Here is a 24,147-nt window from a genome sequence, read left to right as displayed (position 1 = left end):
AGGTAATAGTTTTTGGTTTTTGTTCAAACTCCACAATTCTTTCTCTGGATACAGATGGTATTCTCCATCACAGACAACCTATAATTGTCCCTGATTATTGCACTGATGGAATGAGCAAGTCCATCAAGGCTGATCATTCCCCCCCCCACCATGTTGCTGTTAGGGTGTACAATGTTTTTCTGGTTCTGCTCATCTCACTCAGTATCAGTTCATGCAAATCCTTCCACACTTACTATGGGGTAGTTAGGTGGTGCAGTGGATAGACTACCAGAATTAGAGTCTAGGAAAACTCATCTTCCTGAGTTCAAATCCCCACTTCTGACACCTGCTAACTGTGTGACCCTGGGCAAGTCACTTATTCCTGTTTACTTCAATTTTTTTCATCTGTAAAATGAACTGAAGAAAGAAATAGCAAGTCTCTTCAGTATCTTTGCCAAGAAAACCCCAAATAGGGGACATGAAGAATTGGATCTATATAAAGTGTTTTCTAAATTTCAAAGGATATATAGCTTTATTTTTTGTTGTTTGTTTTTGGAGATTTTTTGCAAGGCAATGGGGTTAAGTGGCTTGCCCAAGGTCACACAGCTAAGTAATTATTTAATGTCTGAGGTAGGACTTGAACTCAGGTCCCCCAGTGCTCTATCCACAGCATCACCCAGCTGCCCCTGGATATATAACTTTTAAGTTGTTATCAGTACTAATATATATATATATATATATATATACATATATATAATTAATAATAAGAAATTATTATCAGTTAAATAATTGAGAATCAGAACAAGTAATAGCAGGCCTCTTACCTGAATCTTCCTTATGGTGTTGGGGTGACCCCGGTTTTAGAAGTTTGAGCTAATGAAAAACAAATTCTTGCTGTTCTTCAAGATAGAAAGACTTTACAATCATGGATCTGTAAACAAAGGGCTTAGATTTAATGATCTCCAAGATCCCTTTTGCCTTTCAATTCTATGATCCTATAAATAATAATAGTCAATATTTATTTCACTTCTTAAGGCTTTCAAAGAGTTTTCCATAATTTTGTCTCAGTTGATCTTGGGGTCCTTGGAATATGTCTAGAGTCCCATGACTCAGAGAATGCTGCCAGCTGAGAAAAGAGTACATCAGGAGGTTAGCTGCCAGCAGACAATTTTTCTCTGTCTCCAACACTTCATATAAGGTGTCTATCAAGGTGTGAAAGGCATGTAATCTTCATAAGTGGGGGGGGGCAATGAAGCCATGGATGCATGTAGGTACAAGCCTTGCAAAAATCCCATTATGAAAGATTTCTTCACTCCCTGTCAGAAGGAACTGTCTATTATTGCAGGTAGTATGAGGAGCCTTGAGTGAAGTTAAACAGAATGTAATCTCCTTGAAGGCAGGGGCTGTTTCAGTTTTGTTTTTATATCCTTAACATCTTGGGCAGATCCTGGCATGCTATTAAATAATGAAAAAAACATTTATTAAGTGTCTTCTGTTTGCCAGGCATATGATTGAGAAGGTGTTTTCTAAATGTGTCTACAAAATAAATAGATATTTGTTGTATGAATGAATGAATGAATGAATGATTCCTTTGGGAGTTGTTTCTAACAGTTTAATTGGTCTCAGAAGATGTCAATCTGGTCTCAATTTACAAAGGGGGTGGGTCCTAGTTGAACCTTGGAGTAGCCTCAGTTTTTAAGCTGACATCGAGTTGCAGTTGGATTAAATGTTGTTTAGGGGCATCTTGGATGGTAGCAGCTTCCATATGGTAGAGCCAAATTAGCATGGCAAGCTTCATGGGAGTGGGCTCAGGAAGCTCTGTTGATCTCTATGATGACATGATGGTCATATCAGGATAGACATATCCTTTCTTTCCATTCCTAGAAAATGCTAAAATCTCTAAATTCTTCATTTTACTTCTTTTCTCTTTATCTTAATTAAATTATTTTGGGAAAAAAAAACCTCTGGGAAGGGGGTGGGCACCCAGGAGTATTGGAACTACCTTATACTGACTCACAAGAGCTAGTTGTTAAATTTTTCAGTGTAAGCATTTTCACTCAGAAATTGGCAAATGATTCAAATCAGGGCGTTATTTTCTATTTTGTTTATTGTCTAAACTTTAAAAAGTGATAGTTGCTATTCAGTTGTTTCAGTTAAGTCTGACTCTGTGACCCTGTTTGATGTTTTCTTGGCAAAGACACTAGAGTGATTTGCCATTTCCTTCTCTAGTTCATTTTATACATGATGAAACCAAGGCAAATGTGGTTTAAAAGACTTGTCCAGGGGTGGCTAGGTGGCGCAGTGGATAGAGCACTGGCCCTGGAGCCAAGAGTACCTGAGTTCAAATTAAAGCTCAGACACTTAATAATTACCTAGCCCTGTGGCCTTGGGCAAGCCACTTAACCCCATTTGCCTTTCAAAATCCTAAAAAAAAAAAATACTTGTCCAGGGTCACACAGCTAGTAAGTGTCTATAAATGTCTGAGTTCAGATTTGAACTCAGGCAGATAAGTTTTGCAGACTATCCACTACCCCACCTAGTTCCCCTACTCACCCCAAAAAGTCATGGAGAAAATATTAATTCAGATAAAACTTAAAAATGTGTTATATTGCATTTAAAAAAGAATCAGTTGTTAAATGCCAGCACACTACTGGAGTCATCCTTGAAGGGATGAATCACAGACTGGTAGCAGAAGAGAAGTGAGCAGAGAGAATGATCCCTCAGCAATTTGGGAATAGGAAAGGCTAGGTAATGCAAAGAAAAAGGTGAAAATAAATGCAATTTTGATTGAGGCATGATTGTGAGAGCAAGACTCATTCCTACCTAGGGTTCATTTTTTCATCTATGTCCAACTTGTCTTAGTGTCATGAAGTTACTGATGGTGATAATGGGTAAAACAGGGATACAATGTGTGAGCAAGGACTATAAAACATTGTACCTAGGATTCAGGAGACCAAGACTCTTCCATAGTTGTGTCATTTTGGACTCTGGACCTCGGTTGTCTTATTTATAAAATGAGGGAATTGGTTGTGGTATAACCAAAAGAATGCTATATTTAATATCAGAGGACCCAAGAGTAGTCCTATCTGTACTACTTATCAGCCGGGTGACCTTGATCAGACAAGTTTACTTCTGGTGGCCCAATGACTTCATCAGTAAGATAAGAGGATTGGGCCAAGTCATTCCTTAAGGTCCCCTCAAATTTTCAGTTCCTTTCTGTGACTTTGGAATGACCCAGGAGAAATGCATTTTAGGTGAGAACAATGATATGCTAGTTGGCTGGGCTGGGAGAACATTAGGCATTTATAGGGAGCAGTGAATAGATTGATTGAAGTAAAAGGTTTCCTCTGATGACATCACATCCCTTGCAAGCCCTATTTCACGAAAAAAAAAACCTCCCTTTTTCCTAATTGTCACCCTTCCCCCGTCTCCCGTTCAATGAAAGAGGGGGAAGGTTGGATCAGTTTATTTCTTACATCTTCTGACACAGTAATAAAATCTTAAAATCTTAGATATGGCAATGACCTTATATTATGCATTTGTATTACACATGAGGAAATTGAGGTCTGCAGAGGTGAAGAGCCCAAGTTTACACAGATAATTAATAGCAGAGCCAAGACAAGGAGCTCTATTTCCTGACTTCCTCCTTCAGGCTGCTTCCACCTCCACCACTCATTGTCTTACTGCTACCTCTCAAAAACTTGTCTTTGGAAATGTGTGCTCTCTCTTATATCACCCACCCCTTCTCATCCTCCTCACTGCTGTCTGCCACCTCCATGACCCACTTCCACCTTCCTTAGTGACTTCAGTACTTGGTTCATGTTTTTTCTTTGTTGAAGTGATTTTAGCATCCACTCTCAATGACTCATCTGACATGCCGAACTTTGATTGTTCATCAGTCATCAAATTACCCTGGCTCCTTTTCTCTGTCCACAGCCTGCTCCCCTATCTTATCCCCTACTTCCTCCCTAAAATTTAACTTGCTTTTTATTTTCATGCCAGCCATGAATGTGACTCCTCCACAGTTTATCACTCCAGTTTTGATTTTTCTAGGCCCCACATTTAGCCTGGATTCCTGAGTCTTTTCAGTGCTGCTTGTCCGATACTTAGAAATCCCCTTTCCCCTTTACTTTCTACCATGTCTACTTTGCAAAATTCCAATCCTAATCCTATTTCTTTTTCTATTTCCTGTTTCTATTTCCATTGCTAAAGAAAGTCATAAAACTCTGCTAAGTGAAAATTGAATTGAGGTACAAAAAAATAGATTATAAAATGCAAGATAGCCTTTACCTTCAAGGAGATTACATTCTAAGAGAGGATGCCAACATATATATAAAAGTGGTGACTATGAAGGAATATTTTTTTCTGAGAAATAACAGATTTGGTGAGTAGAGATATAGAAAAATTAATCTTTATGTCCTTTTTAGGAATAGTACTATTGATTTGATGATTATTTCCAGGGCAAGAGATGGAAAGTGTTGGGGGAAAATGGAGAGGAGACTCTTCCAGTACTATGGAAGGGAGATGGCAAGAGAGCAACAAGGTGGTCTGGGGTTTAAAACTCACCAATCAAAAGGACAAGACCCCAGGATAGCAACAAGAGTGGAATAGAGTAGGCAGTCAGAGGTTAAGGCTGAAGAATGGAAAGGAATATAATGTAGAGAAGTTATAGTATTTACATAGAGAAGTAAGTGTGAGATAATTTGAAGAAACAGAGTAACATTAGTAGCTAGAAGGATAAGGGAAAGCTTCCCAAAGAAGGAAGTACTTAGTTAAGCCTGGAAAAGAAAATAAGCATTTGCTATTGATTACTTATAAATTACTTATTTTATTGTTATAAGTATTATACAAGTAATTATTAATTACTTATAAATACTTCTTGAATATCTAGAAAATAGTAATGAGGTTCATGGAATTTTTTTTTCTACAAGTCAAACATCCTCAGTTCTTTCAGCCAGCCCTTGCATGCCATCATCTCCAGGTTGCTCACCATCCTCATTCTCTGAATGAGCTAGAGACCACAGACCATTTGTAAAATGTAGAGTCAAGGGTTTAAGGAAGGGATGGGGAAAGGAGGAAGGGAGAAGGGAAGGGAGGAAGGAAGGATGGAAGGAAGGAAGGAAGGAAGGAAGGAAGGAAGGAAGGAAGGAAGGAAGGAAGGAAGGAAGGAAGGAAGGAAGGAGGAAGTGAAAGAAGGAAGCAAAATAGGGCCTGTCCTCAATTAGCTAATATTCTAACTATACATTCTAGGACAGCAGGTTATGAAAGATAAAACTGTGGTTCTTCAGTCTATTAGAGCTTTGAGAATTAAGGAGAAAGAGAAAAATCATTGTGGGCCAGCCCAGGTGGGGAAAGGAACTTGGGTCCGTTTTTAAAGAGTAGATAGAATTTAAATAAACAAACCAGAGAACGACCAGAGATCTAGGCAATGGTTGGTACCATGGTGGAAGATCTGAGGGTTTGGTCCAGGCATGTCCTTGGGGATGTTCACTCTTTCAGAGGGAAAAGCTCCAGTTTTATACCAGCACTCTCCACCTAGAGCCCCAAGAGCTAAGACACTCTCAGAACCTCCACATCCCCATTCCCATTGACAAAAGGTCAGGAAAATCTCTAAATTGGAAATCAGGTAGTCAGGAGAAGGTCATTCTGAAGATCATCTACCCCCCTCAGAGGCCAGAGCCTAGAAACCTTTCTGAGAAAAAGGTAGTTGGCTTTTCTCAGTCTTAGGAAGAGACTGCAAGGTGGCTGGCTCAACAGTGGCCCCCAGTGTCTAGACAGGTTTATTTCAGGTGCTGATTATCCTTATTTCAGTCTCTGTTAGATAGCTCCCAGTGAGCTCACAACTCCCTGTGCCTCAGTGGGAACAAATCTTAGTCTACTTCTCCCTTTGCCCAGACTGTCCCTTGCCATTAAACCTCTCAACCTCCCCCCCCACAATTTGGGCCCTTTCATTCTTGAAGATGAAATACATGCTGAGCACATGTGTTTTCAGCTGTAACACTGGAGTGACCTCCAGAACCCACTCCTATATGGATCACTTCAGCTGCATCCTTCCTATGTTCCTTCCACACCGCTTAGTTTGTCTCCACACCCATTCCTGGAGTTATTTCCTCCACCTCAAATTTTTCCTCCTCTCCACCATAACAAAACCAAAAACTCACTGAATGAACCATACCAGGAGCCCTCTCCTATATTTGCATCATTCACTTACTTTATTTAACCATTGAGATTTGTTCAGTATGTCAACTGGAACTTTCCTTCTTGAGGGGAGACAATTTGAAGCACTTCTCAGAAAGTCTCAAAAATTTCTATGATATTAAGTTTGCTCTAATCAGACAGACAGAATGATTAATATTTTAAAATGGGACTTTAAAGAGAAATTGAAACGGAAGTCTTTGTGATTCGTGGGGAAAGAGATCAATCTTGTCAGAATCTCTGTCACCATTTTTCCTATCCAACCCTTGGAAGACAACAAGAGTTATGAAGAATCAACCAATAAGATCCCTTTAAATCCTTAGTCACTAACCAAGAGAGGTTGAACCGAGAAGAAAGACCTGTCTGAAAGGCAATCTCGGGTATTGAATGCTCACAATTAGGATACTCTCCTGCCTGTCAAGGATACAAACTCCAGCAGCTGTAACTGTGTTAATCTCTATCTATAACCCTATGGACCCCTCAACAGCACCTCAGAGCTTTGGACTAATCCATATCTCATCACACTGACTACAATCATAGTGACTCACTTAACCTGCCATGCTCATCCCTTGCACTTGGTGTATAATCTCTTGAGGCTAAAGTGTAGAGAAGAAAGTGCTAGTTCTTCCATTAGAAGACCTTCATTCAAATTCTATGCCCTTGGGTAAGTCATATCTCTCTGAGCCTCAGTTTCCACATTTGTAAAACAAGGGGACAAAATTTAAAAAACTAGACAATCTCAAAAATGTGGGTTCTTAACCTTTTTTGCATCATAAACCTTAGGGTAGTCTGGTGAAACCTGTTAATACCTTCTTATAATCATGCATTAAAATGCATAAAATGAATTATATGCATTTACAAATGAGACCAATTATATTAAGATATAGTTATTGGAATAGTAAAAAAATTATGGTCTAGTAATATACATGCTTCTTTATTAATGCATTAAATAACAAGACTACATTTAAAATATATGGAAGTTAAAGTGTCTAATAATTAGTATTAGTTTTAAAGCAGTAATAAGTAAAAACAGTTTTTCTAGATATCTGGAACAATACTAATGTGTTTATAGGAAAATATCTGTGATTTCTATTGGTGACAAAGTCATGGGTTCTACTCTGATTTTTAGCTTTCATTCATAATGGAAAGAAATGTAAAAGTTCAGTAAGAAGTTTGTGAAAATTAAAATGTGATATTTTTCCCCATCTCTACTCACAGAACCCCCGATATCTCTCATGGATACCCTGCTTTAAACTCTTTTCAAGTTCTAAAGATATGATTCTAAGACCTTCAGGCAACTAGGAGACTAAAGTAGACTGATAGAAAGGGTTCTTTGGTCATTGGAGATGACTCTCTTCCCCTTTTTGCTTCTTTAATTCAACTTGCCAAATTGCCTCTTCACCATAAATGAGTTTGCCAGGTTGCATTTCCTTCTGTGAAGAGAATTGAAGAGAACAATGGACTAATGTGCCTATATATATTAATAGATTCATGATCTGAGAAAAATCACTTCACCTTCCTAAACTTCAGTTTCCACATCCAAAAAAATAGAAAAAGTCATTCTTGAAAACTAGGCAGCACAGTGTCCTGAGCCCTAGTCTTGAGTTTGAGTGATGATGGTGATGATGATGACAATAATAATAATGGGCACCTACTTCACGAGGGAATGTTGTAAGGATCAAATTAGTTACTATTTGAAAAGCGCTTTCTAAACCTTAAAAGGACAATATAAATACTATTTATTATTAATACAGGGCTTTTGTGAAATCTCTTCAAAGCACTTGCATAGTGCTTTAAGGTTTGCAAAGGGTTTTGCAAATATTATCATATTTGCTTTTCCCAACAATCCTGGGAAGCAAGTCTATCATTATTCCCATTTTACAGATGAAGAAACTGAGTCTGAAAATTTAAGTGATCTGCATGCTGTCACAGAGCTAATTTATATCCAAGAAAGGATTTGAACTCTATTGACTGCAAGGCCTACACTTTATCTTCCAGGATGCCCAGCATTATCTTTCTGGTAAGGAGCAGTCTCTGGTGAATTTGTCTGGCAAGAGCCAAGTTTTCTCAGCATCTGTTCCTCCCAGAAAGGTCAACCAAAGAAATTCTAGACTGGTAGAGGAAAAAAGAACAAATTCTCATGAATAAAGAAGAAATAGTAAATAAGAGAACCACATGGAATATCTGCTTAATATCTTCTTCTTCTAGGTTGCAATTTGTTTTTATTGATGTGAGACTGAAATTGTTTACAAGTCATTTAGTTTGTGTTTAGTAAGTGTCTTTTTTCATGGTGTGCCTGTATACATGACTATATTTGGTATGTGTGTCTATGAGTATATCTTTGTGGATCTCCCTATGAATACAGTTTTCTATGAGTATGGAGCTCTATGTGGGGGGGTCTTTATTTGTGAATCTATGTCTGTGTGTGTGCCTATGAATCTATCTCTGTCTGAGTGTGTGAGTGGGTCTGTGTGCCTAAGGCTATGAATGTGTGTGTATGTGGTGTGTCTGTGTGTGTGTGTGTGTGTTTGTATGACTATGCATCTGTCTAAGAGTTTGTATGTACTCCATAATTGGTCATTCTTTATAAAATGGTTTTATGTACCTTGGTGGGAGATGTTGGGGTATGGCACACTCTGGGGAGCAGTAGAGTCTTAATATCAATAATATATCACATTTAAATTGCATTTCATAATTTACAAAGTACTTCCTTCACAACTTTGTGACCTAACAAATGGAGGGTTCTTTTCCTCAGTTTGCAGACAAAGAGACCTAAAGCTCAGAGAAATGAAGGAACATTTTCTCTGTTACAGTAAACAGTGGTACTGAGACTAGAATTGAAATGTCCCATCTTTGCTTCACTGCACTTTTCCATTGGACCACACTGCCTGGATCAATTCTCTCTTCCACAAAACAGTACCACTTTAGTGACTCAGAAGCCCCATCTTCCTTCCCTTCTCAATCATTGCTTGTTTAGATTTTGAATTCATATTGTGCTCATAATCATTTTACTTTCTCCATCTCAGTATCATCTTTCTTCTCAGAAGCAGATAATGATTCCCACCTGCCAAGGCAAAGTGAGTCTTAAGATTAAATTGTATCTTAATCTTAACTCTTATTTAAGGACCTCTCTTTCCCTAGTGCCTCAAGAGCTATGGAGGGCCTACCAGATGGCTCTAAAATAAACTTTTTCTTTCATTGGGACCAATGGTGACTTCTCTCTATATACTGTGTCTGACTTCTAAGCAACTGATGAGATGAAATGAATACAAAAAGTAACTAAGATCCATCCCACTCCATATATATCTCACTCTGGATCCAATGAAAACAATAGATAGAAGTTATAGAAATGAACAGCTTTGAAAGTCTGTGGTTGAATTTATTAATACATGTATGCACATACATGTAGGCATATGTGTTTATTATACACATATTAAACACATATTAAAAGGAAGCCATATGTGATGTTTACCTTTTCATGTATAATCCTTATTTTCTTTTCTATTTTGTATACAAAAATGTTTTGTGTTGAGCATACACTCAATAAGTTCAGAATAAAGAATAAATATTTTTAAAAGAAACTTTAAGAGTAGCAGATATAGTGATGTTCCATGGAAGGAACACTTTTCTAACATTGAGGGTTATCCTAAATTGGAATGGCTTACTTTGAGAGAAGGTGAGTTTCTCATCATCACCAGAGATTTTGAGAAAAAGGCCCAAAAGATGTATACAAAATGTTGCCAAGTGGATTTCTTTTCAGGTAGAGGTTGAATGAAATGGTCTCAATTTCCTTCTTTAAATCTGAAACTCACTGGCTCTATAGTATTGGAACATCAGGGAGGGACCTAAGGCAAGAAAGGAGATGGGGTCATGGATAAAGGAAAGCTTCAACCAAGTTAAGAGGTACCTCCAGTCATGTGCTGTTCAGTTTCATTGGTTCAAAAGTGATATGATATGAGAGGACATAATATGGTACAAAGTAATATAAAATGACTGTATAAAATTTTGTAAATTAACACTTATTATAATGTGATTTAACATAACACAATATGGTATTCCATAATGGTGTAATATAATATAACATAACATATCATAACCCCTCATACCCCCTACTTGGGGCTTATAGCTGTCTCTAGACAGTCTCTGGACCAGATTGTAAAGGAGGGGAAGGATGGTTTATAACTGTCCCTGTTCCCTTCCAACTCCCCTCTCCATCCTTGAAAATTGAAACTGTTCATGCTGTTCTTTGGTTTTTCCTGTTTCTTCAATTTCCCATCCTCTCTGACCTGCTCTTATCAGTAGTTGCACCCTCCTCAATCCAGACCTTTCTGGATCCTTGGCCATATCTAAACAGACCTATTTCTATATTCAACCTCTCAGAGGATGTTCTCTCCTAACTAATAATTAATTAATATTATATTCATTCATTGAACAAACATATATGAAGTGCCTATTATGTACATGGTACTGTGCTAGTATTGTGGATACATAGATAAGAAGAAACAGACTGTTCTCAGGAAACTTATTTTTGATTTAAGGAAAGCACATGTATACAAGATAAACACAAAAAGTTTACAAAGCAAATTAGTCATTTGTGATTGAGGAGGGTGCTGATAACCGGAAAAGGGAGATGAACTCAAGAAAGGTCTCCTGTAGGAAGGGGTGACACTTGCAAATAAGTCAATGTGTTCCTCTTCCCAAGCAATAGAATGCCAATTTTCCGAGTCTTCTAGAGACAGTGCCTTAGCCCAAATGAGTAGAGTAATGATGACTTTCCCATCTTGTGACAAGCCAGTAGGGAAAAATCAAATCGACTATTTCAGGCCTTTGCTTAGAATCAGGCGATAGAAAACCCTCTTCTCTCTTCTCTGTCTCCTCTCTCATCACTGAGAGCAGTTCCATGCACCAGAGTATTGCTCTTCTTGCTCCAGATCAAACTGGCCTTAAATAGCCCTCTCTTAAGGATTCTGCTTTGCCCGCATTTTTCCCTGCTGTGTATCTTGGCAGATGGCACCCAGTACATTTCTCTCTCTCACACACAGATTTCTCCTTGAAAACAGGGGTGTATATTTATCGAACACACAGAATTGAAATATACACTGATTACTTTGGGGACATTTTAGCTCAAAAACAAATATGCTCATCTACTAGATAACTAACTTCTCTGCAGGGGGATAGCTAGCTCTGCTACGAATCCTAACAGTCATTTTCACAAGCATGGAGGCAGAAAGGAAATGGAAGGGGATTATATGTTCCCAAGGGTGCCACTGAGCTGTTTTTGAAGTTTGGGGTATGTATCTGAGAAGCCTGTGGTCTGACACAGGGCTGGAACATTCTGCAAATAAAGTCTAGGGGGAATACAACATAACCAAAAGTCAATTCCTGTGCAGGGACAAAAAGCCCCTAGCTCCAAAAACCAAACCAAAACCCTCTTTTCTAGCAAAAAAAGCTCAAGTGAACTTCATTATCTTTATACTCCATTGAGGCTTCTTGCAAAAGGTCATCATATACCTCCCATCAACTCATAACTCTAGATATTTCTTTTTCAGGGAAGAGGGTAGTGGCATTCTAGAAAAACCCCGCCCCATGTCCCCAGAATACTCTTTCTCTTATCAAATCACTTTTCCAAAGGACCCCTTTAGGACCTGTCCCTGTGGGTTTTCACTAGATGTTTGAACAAAAGAAGATATTCATTACATATCTTCAATTGACTCTCAAGGTGAAGGTGGTCAGTCCTTGATGGTACCAATTCTGTGCTCCTTACTTCCCCGAACACTAGGAAGATCAAGTCTGGGGTCTTTCTTGCTGTTTCTCTTTCTAAGACCCCATTCTATATTTCAATCTGACCTGCCTTAAAAAAAATGCTCAATTTGGCCCTGAGAGAGGAAAGTTAACTATATTACCTCTCTTTGTCCCTTTTTCAGCATAGAAGCTCCAGCCACCATGACACTGTCCTTCACCATCCTCTTTTACTCTCTCTCCACTTCACACTTTCCCTTTGGCTAGATAAGTAAAAAAGAAAAAAAAAGAATCACAGTCATGCTTTTTCAGAAATGACAAACCACTCTTCATTTCTATATGGGAAATAAAGTCTACAATTAAAAAAAAACAAAAAGGAGATGATTTAACCTTTGTCGTATTCTAGGCAGGGAGAAAATCTATTGTCATACAATCACAGAGGCTATTGTGCTGATTGTCAAAAATGGAACTCTTGGAGTAGGTGGGGGAATGAAATTCCCCACAGCTAATCTATGATGGAATTGGTCAATGTAGGGTGAAGCTTTAGCAATATTGTTCCATGCACTGTCGGATGTAAATATTCTGCTCTTCATTGTGTAAGCAATCAAAGGGAGGCTTTTATAGATAGGGGAGCCTGAATGGTTATAATATCTACTCCAAGGAGCTCATAGGGAAAATCAGAGAATATTGTGTTTTTCCAAAGCCTCCTTTAGCAGCCTGTCTTTAATCTCTTGCGTCGGTCCAGTAAGTTATATGCTGTCCATATCACAAAGGCCTGCACTTTAAATGTTGTCCTTGACATTATTAAAAAGCACAGAATAGGGAATTAGGCCGCAGGTTTAAAAAAGAAAAAGTCACTCTCAAGATAGGACCATCCAGCTGTCTCCTTGCAGGCATCATCTTCCCATGCCTTTCTTGTCTCCACCAGATGCTGAATTTGCCCAGGGATATCAAGGTGAAAGAGCCTGGGGGATGGGCACTCATTTTTCATAACCTAGGTCCCACAGGAAGAGATGGGTCAAAGTGGTCCGATTGTTAAGAATTCATTAAGTAAAGAGCAGCAAGCATCAGAGAATGACTTTTAAAAATGATCGACTCGTATTTATAGTGACGTTCCAGCCATTAATTTCCAAGGAAGAAAGCCCCAAAGCCGAAGCAGGTTCATTAGAAATTTGACATTAGTAATTTAATTAAATTGGGTCTTTGCATCTTGTTGCAGAAAATGAAACGTTAGTTCTATACCGATTCTCAGCTCATTTACCCCATTCTCTCCCTCCCCCTCACCTTGGACTCCTTTTCTTCTGGAATTAACACTGTTCCACCTCCCCACCTTGGACCAAATGTTTTAGTCAAGGTGAGGCAACAAGAGAATGGAAGGTGATAGATAGGAAAGGCAGAGAGAGAAAGTACCTGTGGGAGAGGGAGTCATGTCCAACTCTGAGAAGAGGAATTGGGAATGTAGATCTCTGACAATAGAAGCAGTCCTCAACACTATCCTTTCTGTAAACAGTACCAGAATCCCTGGATATCCATAGAGAACTTTATTCCTCCCCTCATAGGCTCCACAGACCCAACAGACTGAGCATCTATAGCAGGGGCAGAGAATATCTGGCCTACAGGTCATAGAAGGCTTGCAAAATCATCTGGTCTGATGCTGCCATGGCAACTGCAGGTTGGACTCCAAATTTAGAAAAAAATCTAGGATCGTTTTAGGGGTGAATTAATTAAATGTTTGACCAAATATAGCAGGTTAATTTTTAAGTTGATAATTTTGTATGGCCTGAGAATGATGTTATAAATATCTAAATGGAACTTGGCAGAAAAAAAGCTTCCTCACCCCTGATCTATAGGAAGCTTTGTTTTTCATACAATCAGAGAAGTAGAATTGGAAGGAATCTTAGGGGCTACTTAGTTCAATTCTTTTCTTTTACAAATGTATTAAATGAACTTCCAAAAGTGGAAATGATCTACTAAAAGGATAAGGACATTTCAGGTTCCAATGATTTTATTTCTATCTAGCCATGTAGATCCAGCCTTACACATGGAGGAAGAGAGACCATCCTGTAACTGTGATTTGCAAAAGCTCCCAATGCCTACTCTAAGAGGACTGTGTAATGCAATGAATAGAGCCTGAGACCCAGAATCAGAAACACTTGACTTCAAATATGACCCCAGAAACTTCCTGGTTGTGTGATCCTGGGCTAGTTACTTATTCTCTGTGGTTAAATTACTCCCACTGTAAAATGGGGATAATAGTACCTACTTCCCTATTATGAGAATAAAATGAATTAATATTTAAATAGGATCTGTTTTGGCAGATATTGCTGTTGTTGAGGGTGTTATTCTTCACCCATTTCCCCACCCCATTCTTGCTGATGTCTCATTCCTTTTTTTTCCCAATGTCTCATTCCTTAGCAACCTGTTGAAGGTGTTGGCCCTTCCTGAGCATCAGTAAGATATAACTCACCAGAATAGCTTAGTTTACCTGGTTAATTGCAAACAATTACAGTCAGGGACCATACAGCTCCCTACTAATAAATACTCCCTTCCCAGGTAAGATCATGTCATATACTCTTTAAGATTCACAAGCTTACAATTTAGATAGGGAGACTTGGAGGGCAGATTGGGAGGGAAATGCCCAATATGTGTTATCTGTGTGCACACCTCTGGCTCTGGAGTATTTGGGATACAGCAAAACTCCAGGACAGAAACTTGTATATCTTACTTGACCCCCTGTCAAGCCAAAGCTTAGGTGGTACAAAACTAGGTGGTACAGTGTGGCCTCAGACACATATATGTCACATATATGACATTAGGCAAATCACTTAACCTTATTTACTTCACTTTTCTGCTACAGTGTGGCCTCAGACACAAATGTGACACATATATCACATATATGACACCAGACAAGTCACTTAACCTTATTTACTTCAATTTCCTGGTGCAGTATGACTTCATACACATATTTGTGACACATGAGGCAAATCACTTTCCTTATCTGTAAAATGAGCTGGAGAAGGCAATGGCAAACCACTACAGTGTCTTTGCCAAGAAAACCCAAAATGGAGATATAAAGAGTAGACATGACTAAAAATTGCCTGAATGACAAAATTCAATGGTGCTTTACCCTCTTAGAATGTTGTTTTAACAAAGGATGCAGAAACTGGAGAGAGTCTTATTTTTTTAATTTTACTTTTTCCAATTATATGTAAAGATATATATACAATTATGTTTAACAATTTCCATGTTGTGAAAGAAGAATCAGAACAAAAGGGGGAAACACCATGAGAAAGAAAAAAAACCATAAAACCAATTTTAAAAAGTGAAAATGTATATCTTGATCTGTATTCAGACTTCATAGATTTTTTTCTCTGAATGTAGATGACTTTTTCCATCACAAGTTTTTTAGAATTGCCCTTGCTCAATGAATAGCTGAGAGGAGGTAATTTCATCATAGTTGATCATTACACAATGTTGCTGTTCATGTGTACAATGTTCTCCTGAATCTGCTCATTTCACTCAGCATCAGTTCATTTAAGTCTTTCCAAATTTTCTCAAATCCATATGCTTATGATTTTTTACAGAATAATAGTACTCCATCACATTCATATACCATTTCTTTCACCCATTACCAAATTGATGGACATCCCTTCCTTCAATTTCCAAATTCTTTGCCAGCATAAAAAGAGCTTCTGTAAATTTTTGTACATGTAGATCCTTTCCCCCTTTTTAATGATCTATTTGGGAAATAGATCTAGTAGATATATTGCTGGATCAAAAGTTATGCACAGATTTATAGCCCTTTGGGCATGGTTCCAAATTGCTCTCCAGGATGGTTGGATCAATTCATAATCCCACCAACTGTGCATTAGTGTCCAGTTTTCCCATTGTCCTCCAACATTTATCATTTTCCCTTTTTGTCATATTAGCCAATTTTATAGGTGTGAGGTGATACCTTAACTTTGATTTATTGCATTTCTCTAATCAATAACAATTTAGAGCATTTTTTCATATGATTAGAGATAGATTTAATTTTATCTGAAAGCTGTCAGTTAACATCCTTTGATTATTTATCAATGGGAGATACTGTTATCTTAAATGTGATCAGTGCAAGAATTATACAATGTGAGTGTACAAAACTGGAAATTTGGGATGGGTAGCTGCAGTTACAATGAGGCAGAATTGTCTCAGATCAGTTCAGGCCCAGGTGAGTGACTTGTAGGAAAAGATATGCGCTGTCTTTCCATAGTGACAACCATGCAAGCCACTGAACTCTTCCTTAATTCAGACTCAGAGACTTCATCAGGCCTCAGATTTTGAAATCTGTCTAAGGAGACAAGAACAAGACATGTACATAAGTGAAAAGAAAAATTATAATGCATGGTAGTTTGTAATGACTATCCTGAGTGAGTCTGCTGAAGGTCAGAGGAGGGAGGAATCATTATAGGTAGAATCCTCAAGAGGAGATATGTTTTTAACTGGGACTTGAAGATTAGTCAGAATTTGGATAAACAGAGAAGCCAATAAATGAATCCAGACAAGCAGAGATGGTCACTTTATTGGAGCTAAGTTGAAGGAAGGAAATTTGGAAAAGTAAGTCAAGGTTAGATGTTGAGGTTCTTGAATGCTGGCTTATTTAGTTTGGATGTTTGCCTTTAGGCAATGGGCAGACTTTCAATAATTGGTTGCCTCTGTGAAGAGAGGGTCATTAGTGAGACACCTTGATGACAAAATAAGAGGAAAGTGAAAGGATGAGAGGCTTAGGATAGTGACTAAGCATGATATATGTCTTACTTTTCTTCACAGTTCTCCCCAGTCACACATGTGGAAACCCAGGAAGACTCCCTAATGGGATCCAGCAGGGTACAACTTTCAATCTGGGAGATAAGGTCCGCTACAGCTGTAACACTGGATTCTTTCTGGAGGGACATGCAGTACTCACCTGCCATGCCAGCTCTGAGAATAGTGCCACATGGGATTTTCCTTTGCCCACCTGCCGAGGTAAGTGGTTGCCTGAATAGACCTTTGTGTATGGGATCAAAAGCAATTCTCACCTTTTTCCCTTGCCTCATTTTCTCTTTCTGTTTTGAAAAGGGATAAGGGAAGAGGGTCCAATGCTTCTTCTTAGGATGCAGTGCAACATATGCACACCTCTATATACATCCAAAGAAGATCAAACACAAAAACAAAAACATTTTGCTTCCCTGTTCAAAAATTCCCTAGGGCTCTCAACAGCCTCTAGATAAAATACAGACCTTCACTTAGCATTTTGAAGCTCTCCATGATCTCCAACTTAACTTTTCCAGTCATATTGCTTCTATTCATAAATGCCACTTTCAATCTGAACTGGACTGTTAGCTATTTTCTGAACTTGACATTGCATCTCCTGCCTCCATACATTTGCAGGTCATCTTCTATTCCTAAGAGGAATTCCATTCTCATCCAAAATTTTCAGATTCTTCCTTTCAACAAACAGTCAAACCCAAAGTATTTATTGTGTCTACTATATGCCAGACATTTTACTTGGCACTGCTGTTAGAGGTTGGGAATCAGGTAGAGATAATAGGGAGACAAGAAATGATGTAACTTATCGCTATTTTGATTGTCACTTCCTCTGTGAAACCTTCTTTGATAGTTTGATAGTTGCCATTATTCTCTACTTTGTTGTTTATTTTCTTATCTGTGTATATGTTGTACATCATCTACAAGCAGAAAATAAGTTCTTTGGAGCTGGAATTGCTTTAGTTTTAGTTTTGATTTTGTATCCTCAGAGGCTAACAGTGCCCTAATCATAATGGACACATCATACATCATAAATGTAATGAAATAATTAAAGCTATATGAAACTAGAAATATTAAATGATTCTTTGAAGATTACACTTGTGATAAGAAGCAGAAATGGAATTCAAACTCAGGTCTTCTGTCTCCAAACCCAGGGCTTTTTACATTATACTAAGCTGCCCAATAAGTATTGACTTTAATAAATTTAGTACATTTGCCTAATTGAATTGTTAGATCGACTTAAAGCAATGTATCTATTAGTACAAATTAATATAATGCAAACAGATTATAGAGCAAACCACAGTGTTGAGAGCCCCCGAGTAAAGGAGTGATCAATTCTCCAGGGAAGGGATATGTTTAAGCAGAAGTTTTGAAGGAAAGGATTTTTGAATAAGGCATTCCTGTCTTTGTGAGAGGAGTTGGGACTTTTAATATGACCATATTTCACCTGAATCACCTGAAATACTAATTTGATTAAGGGCACCTAGAGGCTGGGCTTTGAGGTTTCTATTTTGTTTTAGGAAGGAAATCTTCAAAATCTTTAGAAAATAACTTGGCACAGTCTTGACCAACCTCCATGGTTGTGTCAAAGAGACCTGCTCCCTTCCACTCCTAGGGACATCAGATTCAAAGGCCTGAAATTAAATCAGATGAGAGATTGAGTCCAATCAGCCATTGTGTGCAGCTAAAGGAAGAAAACAAGCCAAGCCTGGGGGAAAAGGGAAAAGGTAGAAGCAAAGGCAGTCTGTGCAATAATCCTAGAAAGCTTAAAATAAAATGTTATGGTTCCATCACTGCCAACACCAATAAGATGGAAAAGTTTTGTTCATATGCACCATTGTGATGGATAGCATCATCCTGATGCCTTAAAGGTGTATTGGCTTGTATTTTAGGAAATAAGAATTCAGAAAAACATAGGAAACTTTGCCTAAAGTGAAGCATTAAAAATGAACAAAATCGGGAAAACAATATACACAATGACTAAAATAATATAAATAAAAAAACAAAGATAGATGATGTTAATGACTAATCTTGACTCTGGAGAAGGCAAAATGAAATAAATGCTTTATTCTCCATTCTTTGGAGAGATAGAGGAATTATGGATATGAGATGTTGCATACCCTGCCATATCTGATCTCTGTGTCATTTGGTTTTACTTAAACTGTTGTTGCTATTATTACATTGAGATGTGATTCCTGTATAAGTAAACTTGGCTTATGTCTACGAGGAAGATTTATAAGATATGGTCCACATTCTTACTCATCACCAAATTACTACAGCAAACTCTAAATTTTATTTCTCTCTACTCCCCTCACCCTCTTTTAAATCCTCATCTTGATTCTACTTGAGATCCTACCCATACCTCTAGCTTTTCTGTTTTATAATCTGGGTTCCCGGATACTGATTGTAGCTTATTACAATTTTATTTCTGCCCCCAACCTATCCTGGCCCTTCCCAGTTGCCCCACATTGTTCCCAAATTCTCTGCCCTCTGTTCCTCAGATACAGAAGATATCTGCCAATGCTATGGGACCAGAGTCTGTGACAGGTCCTAACCCAAGATTTGCCTAGGGATGGAGCTGGAAAAATAGCACACCCATCCTGCTATATTGGAATGGGAAGAATGAGGAACGTTTAGTGTTACAAGCCAGTTACCTGAGTATCTGAGAAAATTCCTAAAGCTAAGGAACTGTGGATAAACGTGATGAGCTCTAGTTCCTAATTAAAAAAAAAAAGCAGTTGGTGTTTAATAAGTTCAGGCTAATGGAATCCGTATCTCAGAGCTGGAAGAGTATTCTGAGGTCATACAGTCCAATACCTGCTTGACATGCACCTTCTACAACATCATTGACGAGTGGTTGTTCAACTTCACTAGAAACCTAGGAATTAGGAATAAACTAGCTATCAAGGAAATGTAGCTCTAATTGTGAGACAATTCTTTCATCCTAAAGCTGACTCCTTATAAATTCTATGGCCTTCTGAATTTCAAATGCAACAGGCATTTATTAAGTACCATTTATACTAATAGGAGAAGGAAAAGGGAAACTATTCTAGCATCTTTGCCATGAAAACCCCACAGACAGCAATGGTCTACAGGGTCATGACGAGTCGTTCATGATTAAGTGACAACAACATAATAATAACTGGCATTTTCAAAGAACTCTGAAGTTTAAAAAAACATTTTCCATATACCTTTTTTGAGTCTTATAACAGCCCTGTAAAAATGAGTATAATTATTATCCCATTTTACAGAAGAGTAAACTTGGTCTCAGGAAGGTTAAGTCATTTGCCCAGGGTCACACAGCCAGGAAGAATCCAAAATAGAAGTCAAGCGTCCTGACTCAAAGTTTTATGCTCTATTCACTTACCAGAATGATGATAAAATGTTTCAATAGAGAAGTAAATACATATTAATTTCTATAGAATAGTACAAGGGCCCTGACAACTGGGGAATCAGTAGAAATCTCCTGTTACAATCAGTCATTTAATTGCCAAGCATTGATTGTATCTCCTATATGCTAAGGTATGAATCTGGAGAAGCAAAGAAAGAAATTCAACAATCCCTTATCCTCAAGTAGCTTACATCCTATCCAGAGAAATATTTGTATCTATAAGTGTTGCTGTTGTTCATTCATTTCAATTGTGCTCAATTCTTTTGGAATTTTCTTGGCAAAGATATGTAATGTTTGTAATCTCTTTCTTCAGTTCATTTACAGACAAGGAAGCTGAGACAAACAGGGTAAAGTGTCTTGTCCAGGGTCACAACTAGTAAGTGTCTGAGACCAGATTTAAACTCTGATCTCCCTGACTCCAGTCTCACTGCTCTAGTCACTGTACCATACAGTTGCCAAGCTCCACTTCAATCTTGTCCAACCCTTCATAACTCCATTTTGGGTTTTCTTGGTAAATAAACCAGAACGGGTCCTTTTTTCCCCTCCAGCTCATTGTATAGCTGAGGATCTGAGGTAAACAGAGTTAAGTTACTTGCCCAGGATCACATAGCTAAGTTAAGTGTCTGGACTGAAATTTGAACTCAGAAAGATAAATTTTCCTGATTTCAGACCCAGTACTCTGTTCACTCTACCATCTAGCAGCCAATGTAGAAAAGTACACAAACACATACAAAATAAACACAAGGTGATGTAGGAGAGGTGCAGTAAGGGGGGGGGAGAGAGTCCTTTCCAAGACACTGAGGCAAGAGATATAATGTGATGATTAGAGAACGTAAAATAAGTCAGTTCAGCTGAAATATAAGAGTGTGGCCCCATAATAATTGTAAAGCACTTGTTCTAGAAAAAAGACGTTAGGACAAGCTTATGGAGCAATTGTTCCTAATCCTTTTCTTTTTCATGTAAGTATCTTTAGTTTCAAATGATCATTATATAGCATGGTCCCCTGAACTTTCACTCTCCTGGGTTCTCTTCTTTGGATAATCTTCTAAAAAATATGGTGCTCAGAGTTGTATACAGTATTACAGCTTTAGTCTGACAGGACCAGATCATGGGACCCTTGTCACTTCTCATTCTTTCTGGAGATCAAACTGCTATGGGATTGAGCTGAAAGAACAGAGATGGGTATTGCTGCTTGTCTGGGCAGAATCACTCTCCACAGTAATACACAGGAGACTTTGGTTAAGATTTCTCAAAGAAGGAAGAGAGGGAATGGAAAAAATAGGCAAAAGTCTGTAGTATGTTCTGTGGGTCATTAGGGTGGTTAGAAGCTGCCTAAGCTTCAGAAGCACCAGCACAGAAGAGATGATATTTGTAATGGTTATACCTTGCCACAGGAGGTGGGGTATATGAGTGTGAGTGACTAAGAGTTCTTTGTCCTATGAGGTTTGCTTTGGAGCTCTTTGGTTTGGAGTAGCAGGGAGGGGGGGGGGGAACTATACAGGTGTAGAGTTTGTGTCCTTATTAACTCTATCTGATTCCCAACCTCTAACAGCAGTGTGGAACAAGAAATGACAAGAGTTATCAGATCAGATTCTAATTCATGGGCAGCTGGGCTTGCCTCCAGATTTCTGTCTCTGAAGGCAAGTGCCCCAGGGGACACTGAGACATCTAGAAGTTTCCATCTATTATACTTCTGCTAATGCAGCAGATTAAATTAACTTTTTTTTGTCTGCTGCCTCATATTATTGACTTCTATAGAGTTTGTATCCACTAAAACCCACAAAACTTTTTATATGTTGTCTTCTTACGCCTCTCCCATCCTATTCTTTTGCATCTTTAAAAAACACTTGAGGTTTACTTCTATTATATTTCATCTTATTAGAGTGAACTCATCATTCTAGCCTGTTGAAAGCTTTTTGGATTACAGTCCTTTCATCTAACTCTACCTCCCAGCTTTGAGCCATCCTCAAACTTGGGGAGCATATTATCCATCTATCCCTTCATTTAAGCCACTGATACAAATGTTCAACCGATCAGACAAGATTTAGAAGAGACATGATATCTGTCTTCATGAATTTGGAGGACTGTCATTTGGGAGAGTGATTAGATTTGTTTTGCTTAGCTGCAGAGGGCAAAACTATGGTAGGCACAATGAGTAGAAGGTAAGTAGCTTTCAGCTCCATGTTAAGAAAGAATTTTCTAATAATCAGAGCTGTTCAAAAGTCAAATAAGCTTCTAGGAGAGACAAATGAGTTCCCTATCAGTGAAATTTTTTAAGTAGAAACAGAATGACCCTTATCAAAAATGCTCTCAGGAAATTGTTACCTGGTTAGTTTGATACATGTATGTGTTTGTGTTCATGCTGTTCTCCTCAATAGAATTGAGGACAAGGACTAATTATTTTAACTTTTCCATCCCCACTACCTAGCACTATTGGCATAATAAATGCTGATTAATTCATTCATTCATTGTTTGCTGTATGCTGTCTCCCCAAATAGAATGGAAACTCCTTGAAGGCAAGGATTGTTTCATCTTTGTCTTTGTTTCCCCTGAATGTAGGACAGTGCCTGGTACATAGTAGACACTTAATAAATACTTATCGACTATTGGTTAATTGAGAGATTTCTGGTTAGGTATGGGTTAGAATGGATCGCTTCTGAAATCCTTTTCAGCTCTGAGACTCTCTGATTCTCTGATGGAAGCACCCCTCCTATTCAGGAACTCCTACCTACTCTCCAATTTTCCAGACCAAATTCTCTGGTTGCCATTATTCCTACTCAAAAAGCTGGTAGCACTTTTTTTTTTATAACTAGCATTTCATGGACCTTGCCTTCTACCTATATGCCCACCTATATAAGTTCTGCCTGCTCCAATCATTGCTATGGGAATTTTGACTGCTAAGTGAGATGGAGAAATATTAGTAAAAGATGCTGTGGGTCATCCTTATTTATTTCTAACACACAAGTGACAAAGTTGAGCTTTCTGATCACTGTCAATGATTATCCTTCATCAGGATCAATTGAGATCATACTTAGCATGGTATCTGACAAATAAATGTTTAGTCCTTCCTTTCTCCATCCCTCTTCTCATCCAAAACCTTGTAGGGCTCTGATGTGTGTGCTGGTTAGTATGGGATTCTCTGGAAGTCTCTTGCCAACATGAATCCCTGGGGTCCTTCATAATGGTCCAAGCAGACATTTGTCTGGTCTGTGACATATCACTAAAAAAGAATCACAGTTTGACAGTATCTTAGTGTTGAAAAGAATCTCAGAGAGTCCCTATTCCAGTTCATACCTGAGCAAAACCCATCTCCATAACATACCCTGCAAATAGTCATCGAGGCTTGGCTTAAAATATTCCAGTGTAAGTGAACCCATTAAATGATCCCTCCATTTTTACATGGGTAGGAAGGCTTTTCCTTCCTATCAAATAGGTTTTTCCCCTATCAAATTTAGATTTGCTTCTTTATCAATTCTACCCATTGTTTGAAAATGTGGGTTGAAGTCACAGAAAACTGTGAAGTTCATGAAGTTTCCCGGAAAAAAAGAAACTGGAATGGAATTTAAGAGTTGAACAAGTCCAACCAATTCATTTTTCAGAGCAAGAAAATGAAAACCAACAAGATAAGTGACTTGTCCAGGGTCACACAATTAAGAATCCATGACATCTCATTCCCTGACTTTTATAAGATGTTGTTGATGATGATGTTTGTTCTTCATTTTCAAAGAAGGCCATGACATCAGGGGAGATGACGCCATAATTAGCACATGAATTTGATTTTAGTGAAGGAGTGCTGTGCTAAATCACAAGTCTCACTTTCTCCTCCAGAGCCATTTGGCTCCAGTGGCCTGATATGAATCAGGAAGACTGGAGATGGCCCTGGATGTGAGGCAATGAGGGTTGAGTGACTGGCCCAAGGTCCCACAGGTAGTAAGTGTCTGAAGCTGGATTCTATCCTCCTGATTCCAAGGCCAGTGCTTTATACACTATACCACCTAGCTTCCCTTCTTCCAGGACAGATTTTATCTTATTTATTTGTGCCTACTCTAGTGCCTGATATA

General features: G+C 38.3%; 1 protein-coding gene across 1 annotated transcript in view; it reads left to right on the top strand.

The window, feature by feature from the left end:
• LOC141508074 (CUB and sushi domain-containing protein 2-like) overlaps window positions 1-24,147 on the top strand; it is a 312,588-nt gene that overhangs the window by 271,212 nt on the left and 17,229 nt on the right. Inside the window, exon 4 of the mRNA XM_074216368.1 lies at window positions 16,720-16,914. Coding sequence (XP_074072469.1) covers window positions 16,720-16,914 — 195 coding nt within the window. The remainder of the gene's footprint in view (window positions 1-16,719; window positions 16,915-24,147) is intronic.

Source organism: Macrotis lagotis, chromosome 1 (assembly GCF_037893015.1).
Source record: "Macrotis lagotis isolate mMagLag1 chromosome 1, bilby.v1.9.chrom.fasta, whole genome shotgun sequence".
NCBI lineage: Eukaryota > Metazoa > Chordata > Mammalia > Peramelemorphia > Peramelidae > Macrotis > Macrotis lagotis.
This window is presented reverse-complemented; position numbering and strand designations above follow the sequence as displayed.